Here is a 12287-nt window from a genome sequence, read left to right as displayed (position 1 = left end):
GGAACAGTTGCTAACATGAGTAGCAGCTCAGGATCACAGATTACAGGTAATAGGCCACTCGTTAAATTTGCTAGCTTTTATTGTAATAATAGCTATAATTGTCCCTTAAGGGTATCAGCATATAGCATGTCCGCTATTTTCTGTGACCAGTTGTTGTTTAATATATATATATATATATATATATATATATATTAGAGAAATTAGTCACTGCACAGTTGCTTAGCTTTCATTTGATCATTACTTCTTGGATTCATTCCATCATTTACACACATTTTAAAATGGTATAACAAGGCACATGTTTCAAATGTAACATAAAATGTAGGACTCCTTGATTAAATGCTAGCAATAACTGGAATAAATCAACCTCATCCAAGCAAACATCAGTTTAAAAAAAAGCCATGGTGATTTCATCTCAGACAATTGAAAAGCATGATGGGAGATATTTCTCTCATTAAGCTCAAGACCAATCAGAAGACTGGCAAAATCAAGCTGTACACAAGCTCATACACACAGACTCAAGGGCCTTTACCTTCTTTTTCACATAGTACATTGTCCAAGTTGGTTGAATGCTGGTTCCCCAGTTAATCTCTAACTACATCCAGTAAAGCCTCCAGTACAAGGATGCAGGTGGTTCAGTCACAGAGGCCAGCGCATATCCTCACACACTCTCTCAACACCATGAGCCCTCCATTTTCACATCTCTCTCGGTATTTCTTTGGCAACAGTTCTGCCCAGAGCAACTCTTCTGAGCTGTGACCCTTGTGGCTAGCAGCCCTGAGAGTGAGTGATTCGGGGGGATGGAGTGAAGGAAGGCAAACGTTGTCCTAATTATGACATGCCCTTAGCTAGACGACAACCCAGGCACAAGTACATACTTGCAGAAAAACACCTCACACAAGTCTGGGCTGCGGCAACACTACCTGTCTGACACACTCTCAGTAAAACAGTTAGACAGAGAGAGAGAGAGAGAGAGAGAGAGAGAGAACACTGAAAGAAAAATAATTATAAAAGGGAAGAGTTCAGTATCCATGCAGTAAATAGTTTTATTATGGTGTTCTAGAGAAATTGCTACATTATTTTGCAATATTGCAAAATTAATCATCTGCTATAAGTTTACTACTCATACACATTCATGCACTCTGAGACTTGTAATCTCAGGGTCGTGGGCTTGAACCCTACGTCGGGAGCCAAACCCATCCACTGGGGTTGCACAATCTAGTGCACTCTTAGTGCCGGTCGCAAGCCAAGAGAAAATGGGAGGGTTGCATCAGGAAGGGCATCTGGTGTAAAACCTGTATCATATCAAATATGCGGATCATAAACTGGATTTCCATGATGGAGACGGAGACCCCACTGTTGCAACCTCTAAATGGGAACAGTCAAAAAAAGAAGAACAACAACAACAACACTTTCATGCACTCATCTAAACTGTTTAGAGCTCATCTAAACACCGTCCCCTTTATTACGAACACATGTACACCTGCATTAACGCAATTATTCAATCAACCTATCAGGCGACAGCAGCACAATGAATAAAATCATGCAGATACAGGTCAAGAGCCTTAGTTAATGTTCACATCAACCATCAGAATGGTGATCTTAGTGACAGGCTGGTTTCAGAAACTGCTGGGATTTGCACGCACTACATAGAATGGTGCGAAAAACAAAAAACACCAAGTGAGGGGCAATTCTGCAGGCGGCTGCTGAGAGAGGTCAGAGGAGAATGGCCAGCTTGGTGTAAGCTGACAGGAAGTCTACGCTAACTAAAATAACCACTCTTTACTTCCGTGTTGGGCAGAAAAGCATCTCAGAATGAACAACACATTGAGGAGGATGGGCTACAACAGCAGAACCACCACATCAGGTTCCACTCCTGTCAGCCAAGAACAGGAATCTGAGGCTACAGTGGGAACAGATTCACTGAAACTGGACAGCTGAAGATTGGAAAAACGTCACTCTGTCTTTTTCCAATCTTCAGGTTGGATAATAAAGTGGACGGTGTGTGTATGGCATGCCAAAAATATATTCTACCATTTTAATAAACTAGTGTAATGAGATTTTAATTTTTAGCTGAAAAAAAATGTACATGCAAAAATTAATTATTAATTAATGATTAATTTTCAAGAATTTTCCATAAATATTCCACTCTCTGTTGTCTCACTAAGGTGTTTACAAGAAAAAAAAGCCATATTAAGGTAGAAATATGTTTTTAAAAGTGGAAAATTGTCATTCAAAATTACGGCTCACATCATGGTTCTAACATAAAAATGAATCTGTGTGGTGTGTTTGTAAGAATATTACTCTTATTTATACTGTTTTTATATATGTATATAAACCTTCGACTAGAAGACAATGAGAAATTAAGTGGCTTAGAGAGATAAGCTAATGTCTCCAGGGCCTTTCAGTCTTTAGTGTATTTGTTTTCTGTCCCACATACGCACACACACACACACACACACACACACACACACACAGTGGGGAGGGGTTTTAATTGTTTTTAAAATCTCTAACATGTTAATTGCTTTTAAATCTTTCTCTGCTTTACAATCATCTGCCCACTCCCCCACACTGCTCCCTAAAATAGTGCATTGAAATTTTTTTGCCCTCATAACCGGGGGCTTTCCACACAGGTGTGGAGTCAAACCTGCACTGTCAGCGCTCAAAATGTTTAATGTGAAGAGCGTCCTTTCAGTGTGCACTCACACACTTGCACACACACTCAGGTAAACCTCATTACAACGCTGGAACATGTCGTTCAACAAGTCGAAACAGGACAAAAACAAAGACGCTCCTTTGCACAACTCTGTGCATGTGTGTGTGTGTGTGTGTGTGTATGTGTGTACATGTGCGATCTAAGCATTCTTTCTGACCTAACGGATTAAGGATAGGAGTAACACATGCACACCCAAACAGCTCGCTTTCTGTCAGACTGTCACTTACAGCTTACTGAGTCCGAACGGAGAGATGGTCAGACGTAAAGTGCATGAGGTAAAGCTTGGCATCATTGAGGCAATGACTCATACTAAGCCAGAGCATTAAAACTTTTACTGGCAATGCTTTAGACTAAGGTTTCCTTACCTAGCATTATTTCAGCGTTAACAAACCTTAAATAATCTTAAGTAATATGTATATTTCATTAACAACTGTTCAAATTTTACACAAATACAGCTGCAATGACTAATATTTATTCGATCCATGACTAAAAATCCAGATAAATAAGCAAAAAATTCAATTACAACATTTTCCAAATGTTGATAACTGTATCAACTCTGGTCTCCAGGTGTAAATATTGGAACTTTTTAAATTTTATACTGGTGATATATCAGAAAGTGAACTGCAATATAATTTATCCTGATATCAATATTATATTTTCATATTGCCCAGCCTTACCTCAAACTGCTCAGATGTACAGTGGGGTCCAAAAGTCTGAGACCAAAATGAAAATCTGGGATTTGTTATTATTTAAAACTGGAAATAAACAGAAAGTTTTAGAATTTTTTAAAATTCTAAATGCAATGTGCAACATCTTGACAATTCAGTATTCAAGATTTTGCACAATTTCTAGGTCACTATTTAATGTAAGCAAATGTGTGATATTAACCATGTTAACTCCTTTGTACAAAAGATCTGATTGTCTGTGAGTCTTATCCCTTCTGTTGAAGCCCGTGTTCAGATGACACTCTGGATTTGCTCTAACATAGATCATCAGGTTTTACACAAACGTATGGAGTCTATGTCAGCTCGAGTGCACACTGTCATTAAAGCAAAAAGGGGACATACCAAATACCAAAAAACTCTGAAATTCATATGAATATTTCTAGATTCTACTTTTTACAAAGTGTTGCTGATAATATCATTTGTAGCATTACAGAAGCATTTTCACTAGCGCTCTCTGACATTTGGACCGCACTGTATGTTTGGATTGTTTTCTGCCTCACCTGCAAATCACTTTCGGTAGAGAAAATTCCAATGAATTAAAAAAAATAATAATAATCTTTTTGCCAGTAGTGCATGGTGACAGTGTAGACGAGCTGAATTTGTTTTAGTTTTAGTCAGTGGAATTCTATCATATAAACACTGACAGTTGTTACAATTCTAGCCTTGTCGAAGTTTTACTGCCATTTCATCCCACTTCACATAATACTGAACTCATGTTATGGCAATATTATCGTTTAATCACACACCACAAAAAAATCTTTCAAAAAGAAGTGAGTGAAAGTGAGAGGAAAATTAAATCTCATGAGTTTTATTATGATCACCAGGCAGCCCTGAGTGAGTAGTTGGTGATTTTTGGTTCCCAGCCATGTCCACATCTATTTACAACATCTTATCATCTTATCATTCTGCTGCTATTCCGGATAAAGATGATGAAAAGGATGGTTTGTGGAGATGATGGGAACCGATATGCACAGTGTGACATAACACTGCACATCTTCAGAGCGTGCTCAGACACATCTTTACTGGGGGAACTACAAGGAACTGAAATAACAGCTAACAGAATGACGAACGTGTGCTAAAGTGCAAAAACATTGCCCTCTACTGCACAGGTAGTGTAGCGCAATGAGTCAGTGTTACAGTTACTGACCATGTTTAGTCAAGGCATGTGACTCAGGTGTGTGTTAGAAAATCAGCACAGTATGTAAAAAATAAAAATCATCTTATTAATCATTTTATGCTTGGAATGGGCAGGCCTGATCTGCTGATGATCATCACTCTCCATTGTTTGCCTAAATATTTTCTCAACAACTCAAATGTTAAGACACAAATTTCAATTTCAAATTTAACCCTCAAGGCTCAAGCAATGTAGGACTCATTAAATAGTGTCTTCATAACAAAACATGTCTTTTACACCACATAAGCTGAACCAGACTCCATCAGTGATCACTATAACTGACAGATCCATGCAGATGCATCAACAGGTATTAATCTCAGAGACATGGCACACAGTGAACATCTTGGAAGAAACAAATGCTACTACTGCTATATAATCACAGTGAAATAAGCATTAGCTCTGCTTCAGCTCCCCAGTGCCACCTTAACTTCTGGGAATTTGAAAGTAAACACACTAACAACACAAACAACTCGCCTGCAAAAAGCAACCGTACTTATTTACACCTATCAGTCACCTATTTCTAACCTCTAACTTGTAATATAAGTACTTCAGGATTTTCTGGACCAGATCACTAAACAAAATCGTTGTGATCATCTCAAAAAAAATTGAGCCTTCTTTCTTCAAAATTTATTTTCATTATCACACTGCTGCTAAAAAAGTTAAAGAGTCACTTTTTTTCCTGACCTTCTCTGTTAAACAGACCGGACTAGAATCACGTTATCCTTTTGAAGAATGAAGCTCACCTACCGTGCTGTAGTGATGAGCCGGGTCACCTGCGCACAGCATTGTAGCGCTCCCGCAGGACGGGCGGCCGTCAGGACACACACTCTCACCCGGCTGGTCATGTGACCTCGCACATACAGGTGAGTGCGGTGAGAACCAATACCTTCCCCTGCGCACTGAAAGCCTGCTGAACTCTGCAGCTCTGAATATGGCTGAGTGTAGAGGACAAGTGCGAGGATATTTCTCTATATTCCTCCAGCCGTCCTGGCCCTGTCAACTTCTAGCTGCAGCTAACAACAAATCTTGGACCTCCCACTTTTTGGCCTCATGACTATTTATTAACCGAAAGGGCAGGCCTGGACTTGCCTGCTGATGGATCGGACGATACCAATGTTGTTTGGAAGGGGACAGGTATGAGAGCAAGTGTAAGGAATATTTCTGACAAGGACTGAACCGTGGCATTGCTCACTTGGAGAACATCAAAAAAATTGCATTTCATCAGATGCAAAACTGTCCTTCCTGGTAGTGTTGTGCTAATACACAATACAAGACTAGTTACAGAAAGGACATGTCAAAAAGCACTGCAAAAAAACTACACAATCTGTCCACAGTACACATTTATAAAGGAAACAACTGTACATTTTACAACCAACTACAACAGAAATTTGCAGTAATGTTTAATTATATCTGGATCTGCTGCCTGAATATAGAACATGACCGGATAAGAATTTCATGTTGTTTGGTTGTATATTTCTGATGGCCCTACAATCTTTCATGCAATGTATTTCTCAGCAGATTATTAAAAATACTCTAAATTGGATGCATCTGCATAAAGCCATTCAAAGAAAGCTCAAACACTGGTAGTTCTGCAGCAAGATAATCAGGTCACTACAATGTCTCATGATACAATGGACAAAATACAAGTCCTCTAAAGCTTCCATCCAAATATCCCTCCATCACTTCCACACCCGCTCCCTCTTCACCAACTGCCCCCCCACACCCCCACCCCCCTCCTTCAGCACGTGTGCCCCAGATGGAAGGGAGCAGCAGGTGTCATGTTCTTGGCTTGGTTTTCCCTCTAATTAAGCCATTTTGCCCTCCCACTTTAAATCCCAGGCCGTAGCTGAGCCTGCTGAGGAGAGGGAAAACATAACGGAGAAGAGGGAAAGCAGGCAGTGAGGAGGGAATCTGCACCAATGTGGAGGGAAAAGCAACCTGGCTTGGGATGGCAGCAGAAACAAAGGCCTTGTGTAGAGGTTTTCAAGACAGCAGACACTTTGGAAAATAGTTCAAAATGCACCTAGAAATGGTCCCACTGGAACACAAAGATCTGCTTGGACTAAAAGGCTCTATATCTGGCCTGTTATTATACCTAATTACCAAGCTCTTGTTATAGTATATATTATATATCCATACTACAATTCAGTGAAGATGGTGGTTGCAGTAAAAAAAAATTAAGCATATAATACACAAAGTTTGCAGAGAAACATGACATTTTGGATGAACATCCCTAATCAGCTATGCAAGCATCTGGAAACTTTGTGTATGAGGCTTAATTATTACCACATCAACCACATATTATAAACCAGATCACTTACTACACAGTTTTCTTAACCATGTGCTTATTATTAGAAATATTTCCACCTAATTCATTCAAATCTTTGCCAATACAAATTTAACAATCATATAATTGTTAATTTGGGGCCATGGATGAGTAAGCTTGAATTGTTTTCTCTAACAGAAAAAAGGACATTAACCTATATAAATCCTGATCTAGAAAGAAAAGTATCTCTAAAGTACTTCCAGTGTACCTGGACTTCTACTGCAGTGGGGTCTGTGAAGCATAGCCATGATTAACAGTGATCTTTTAATTTAGTTGGAAATCCCAACCTGCCATTATCAACGTTCTTATATTTATTATTGAATTATTATCATTATTAGATTATTGGCAAGTCCCATATATTGAATAGGTTTAATTCAAACCTCAATAATTCCAAAACAAATGAAAGCTTTATAGCCCTAATCAATAGAAAACATTTCATTGTGAACATTTAAATAATGCTCATTAAATAAATCTGTGCTGAGGGGGCAGTGGAATTTATTTTACAGTTGAAAGGGTCCCTGGATATAAAAAAGAATTGAGAACGCTTGTTCTACAGTAAACTATACATTAAGAAGCTGGTCCTGATACAAACAACGGGACCCCGTACAAATGCAAGTGTCTTTCTTGCTATTCAGTGCTGCTTTCATATACATTTTCACACAGTTACTAAATTTACAAAATCAAATAATTTAAAAACATTGGTCTAGTACTGAATTCCCAACTAGTTTGTATTAAGTCAGAAATTCACAGCATATGTGTAAAAGTTACAGCCTTACTTCTAACCACCATTGAAAGGACAACCACCATCGATCACTCGAGCACTGGCAGTGTAAGAAAATGTATAACAGCTTAGGGAATTATGTGCAACTGTAACTGAAAGCAGTAAAAAGCCAGAGAAATTTTTTGAATCTTTTTCTCACCATGACGTTGTCGTTCAAGTCTCTCATCTGATAGACGTCCATACACACTTCAGCCCGGTTGTTGGGCATTGTGCTGGAAGCACCCCTCTCAGGATGACTGGTCTGAGGGAGCTCGAAATACGTGCTGTCTGGTTCCCTACAAGGTAAAATCACATGCTCAGTGAATGATCAGCAAGTATTTATAAGAGGAGACGAAGATTACTTGTAATGTTTTCTCATGTAGAGTTAAATTAATGCCATTCTTGATTATTGCACCATTAACATCAAAAATCATTTTAATTGTTTATTTTATTTTAATGACAAACAAGCGCAACAGCAAATAATTATTTTTAAAAAATAACATATTAACTGGCAAGCAACATAAGGTCATTTAAAAAAAAAGTAACATCAGCATTACTGTTCTGTCCAGACAATATATAATAATAAAACATTTTTAATGTAATGTAGCATATATAATAATGGGTAGGGAACTCACAGGCTGCTCCACAGGTGCTCAAATGTCGTCCCCTCATCACTGGTGGAGGACTGGGACATCTTGGACATGGGGTGCTCCACCGTGGGGTAGATTACTCTGCAGAGCACATACAGTGTCAGTGCTATTCATTTCCTGATCATAACTAAGCCACTATTTATAAGAGATAATGTCATAATCAAGAGAGTTCATATTCATTACACCATGTGTTCTCTACATCCTGGTTGTTCATTTTTAATCATTCGATTTTAAATAACAATGCAACTTCCAATTGGGACATTTTTTCCTAGAGTTGACCAATTATGACTCATGAATAAGAGCCAATGTTTGAATCGAATGGGCTGGAGAGCCCTTAGCACAACAGCGATTTCATTTGAAAGCAATTTCCACCCAGGCTCCCAGTGCTGCTTCTCCCGTCTAAATCCCAGCAGGTTTTCAGGCTGGGTGTGCAGATTCAGAATCAAGGTGCCGAGTTTGGCAGGCCTGGACCTGCCTGGCATCGTCCCGATGGGCCAGTGAGCCACGTGGTGCAGGACACACTTCCTTCCTCCCTACTCCTCTCCACTCAGAGAGAGAGCGAGAGAGAGAGAGAGAGAGAGAGATGGCAAGGCATCATCCTCTGATCAGAGGACACCAAGACAAGCACACGGCACCTTCCCTAACAAAGAGATTCAAAAGCAGTGGACTTATGATGGTCTTCCACTAGCAGAGTTCTGACCCAGTTTCCTTTCACCTTAACTGACAGAGAAAGTGTTCAATCTAATGCTCACTTTATCATTTAACAATTATCTGTGTGCTGAGATGTTTGTAGGAAACTCAGCCCAGCCTGGACATGCAGGGAAAAATTAAAACCATTAATAAGATCTACTTCTACAACCACAAAAAAAAAAACACATTTTACATGTTAGTTTATGCATATTTCCATCCAGCTGACCCTTTAAATTAGAGGCTAAAGTGTAAAGAGCAATGCTTTTCTTTACACCACGGGCTCCTTGACCATTGCAGAGAGATGTAGCATTATGGGTCGCCTCCAGTCGAGCTTTCTCTGCTTTTATATTCAAAAAGATACAACCTTGAGCTTGTCCAACCTGTTCGCTCACATGGACACGCAAACGAGTCCTGAAACAACACCCTAATCACTAGTGAAGCCTTTCTGCTTATGCATCCAGCGCTCTCCTGAAATCCCCTCCTCATCCCACTACCGCGTGCTGGTGTGCAAACGCACCCATATTTTTCCACTTATTTTTCCCCACGACACCCTCGCCTTGCCGATGACGTCACTGCTTCAAAACTTCCATGAGGCGTGAGGCGCGCTTTCTGGTGCGTAGCGCGCGCGTCCTTTGCTTCCCCGGCAACGGCAGAGCACGCGGCCACGTCCCAAACCGCACAGCGTTGCACTAACGAGTGTATGTGTGCATAGGAGCGTATGGTGGCGTAGTGTACAATCTTTGCATATTTTTTTAGGTCGGATTGGGACAATGCAAGGGTGTTATATTAGCTCCAAACACACTCACACCTTCTCCTTGGATGCAAAATGGTTTGAGCTTTTCAAAATATCACTGCGAATAGTTTCATAATTTCCAGAATCTAGGCTAAGTGGTTTTTTTTTTTAAAAAAAAAATGTCCTGAAATTAGTGCTGGTGTCAAACTTCAGCAGAAGTCGGAGCAGTGTGAGTCGGAGTAGTGCTCCAAATACGCATCATGGCACAGGCGCAAATCAGTGCGTAAAGCAAGGAAAGACGCAGATTAAATTAACACTAACACTAACATGAACATGAACATTATTAACAACTACCCGAGCTGGTAATAAAGCTGAGGGTGAGAAGGTGAGTGCAGGCAGGACGGAGATGTGTGCGTCCTGAAAGAGAGCTGTGTTCCCGCGGCGGCTGTCGCCTTGAGACCCAGAGGCTCTGCTCTGCCAGCAATTACACACACACACAGAGGGGATTAACACTGAGAATTGAATTAACACTTAAACTCGGCACTTCAGCCTTGATCCAGGTTTACAGCAACACAAAACCACAACTTCAGCAAGAACAAGCCGGCCTGAGACAATATTAAATATCATTTACCTTTCATCGTCCTGAAGCTAAACTCACACAGTGTTTCAGGCTAAACATCTCGCCTTCCATACAGATAAGCGAGAGACTGTAGCCATGCAGCCCAGAGCTTCAGTTAACACACTCACACACACTCAGGTTAGTCAAAGCAGCCTTGACAACGCGATACACAATACAGTCATATTCAAGCACACTGCCCACACTGCCACAATAAAACCACACACACACACACACACACACACACACACACACACACACTCAAGTCCTTTAAACCAGCAGGAACCAATTCCATCATCCTATTTATCTATTAAATAAATTCAAGGAAATAATAATAATAATAATAATAATAATAATAATAATAATAATAATAATGATGATAATAAAAAGAAGAAAAATAAAAAGAAGAAGAAAAAGATATTATTATTATTATTATTATTATTATTATTATTATTATTATGACATCGACACACTGTAATTATTTTACACTCTGTAAAGCGTTATCTGACACACAAAACAAACACACACGACATCTGAAAGTCTTCACATTTACACAGTTTTGCTCACACAGTGAATAATGAAATGCCCCCGTTACCGGCTACAGTCTGTAAACTAATAGAGTGAGAAATGCAGTTTATCACTGAACAGATCTGGGCTGTAGGATAATCGGCGAGTTTTACCTGATTAGTGAAAACAACTCAGCCCTGATTTCCAAGTGCACTCAGTCCGACCTGCTCTTTTCCCCAATAATGATCAGACCTGAACTCTGACCACCGCATCACCTCCTCACAGCCTAATATCGACTTCTAACTCACACAACACACACTCACACACTCTCACACACATCTACAACAGCATGTCTTTCAGTGTTTAAGCTGTTGACAGTGCCTGGAAAATAATAAGAGTCAAAATATGAAATAGAACAAATAAATAAATAAATAAATAAAAAAAATTCAAGCCGCTTTTGTGCCAAAGTGACAATTGTAGTATAGAATAAATAATGATTTTGTCAGTGTAATTAATAACACATTATTATTATTATTATTATTATTATTATTATTATTATAATTATTACAGTTATTACGATTATGATTATTATATCGACGCAGTAATAATTGCGCAGTCTATTTTACAGTCTGGAAAGTGTTATCTCACATCACAAGTCCTAGAAAAACTAAACAAACAAGCAGAATAAACAGATGAGCTTTACATTACTGCCTGAATGCCATTCACTTGCTCGCATAAACACCTTCATTAAGGCCAGTAACACATTCCTGCTAAATAACCCGTGTATGCTTCCTTACCTTGTATAATGAAATTCACCTTCCAGCTTTGAAAAATCCACAGTGGCCTAGAATTTCTTCAATCCCACAATCATGTTTGTTTGAACTGCTGAAAGCTGGACAACTCTTAGAGAGAGTAATATGCGGCTGTAAGCGGCTGCAGTGGAAGTGGGAAGTGTTAATAATAATAAAGCCCAGCTCAGAGAAGCAAGGGGTTTAGTTGAAGGTGAAAATGAAATGAACCGAAGAGAGGAGAGTGAGAGGCAGAGGGAAGTGTGTGGACGAGCTGCAGGAGGAAGGTTAGGGGATGGGGAGCTGGCTTTGCTGGGATGGGCTGAGTGCTGCAGGGAGGAATAGGGCTGACAGGAGGAGGCGTTAGCCGCCGTTTGGGCGCACGCGAGCGGGAAACGCCACTCTCTCACCAGGGGATCAGCCTTCAGCGTGCTGCTGCTCCAACAGCGTGCAGCTCACACACCGCCCAGCAAAGCCACCCTTCAGCTCTGTCCCCACACTCCAGCTCCAAACCACACGCCTAACAAACAATAACGAGTCTATCATTACCATAACAGTTAATACTCAACAGTATTTCATTATTTAATTCATTCAATTATTCAATC

General features: G+C 39.8%; 1 protein-coding gene across 7 annotated transcripts in view; it reads right to left on the bottom strand.

Moving 5' to 3' along the window:
* Positions 1-12287, bottom strand: part of tp73 (tumor protein p73) — a 37773-nt gene that overhangs the window by 22121 nt on the left and 3365 nt on the right. For 3 of the 7 annotated variants that reach the window (XM_053236039.1, XM_053236040.1, XM_053236033.1), the window contains exons 2-3: positions 8334-8429; positions 7859-7994 (exon numbers count right to left, since the gene is read on the bottom strand). In XM_053236039.1, the coding sequence (XP_053092014.1) occupies positions 7859-7994; positions 8334-8429 (232 nt within the window). Of the gene's footprint in view, positions 1-529; positions 6295-7858; positions 7995-8333; positions 8430-10402; positions 10648-11691; positions 12229-12287 lie in introns of those variants that run through there. The other 4 variants (XM_053236037.1, XM_053236038.1, XM_053236036.1 and 1 more) reach the window with 3 other exon arrangements.

Source organism: Pangasianodon hypophthalmus, chromosome 8 (assembly GCF_027358585.1).
Source record: "Pangasianodon hypophthalmus isolate fPanHyp1 chromosome 8, fPanHyp1.pri, whole genome shotgun sequence".
NCBI lineage: Eukaryota > Metazoa > Chordata > Actinopteri > Siluriformes > Pangasiidae > Pangasianodon > Pangasianodon hypophthalmus.
Note: the sequence above shows the minus strand (reverse complement) of the source record. Positions and strands in the feature narration are given on the sequence as shown.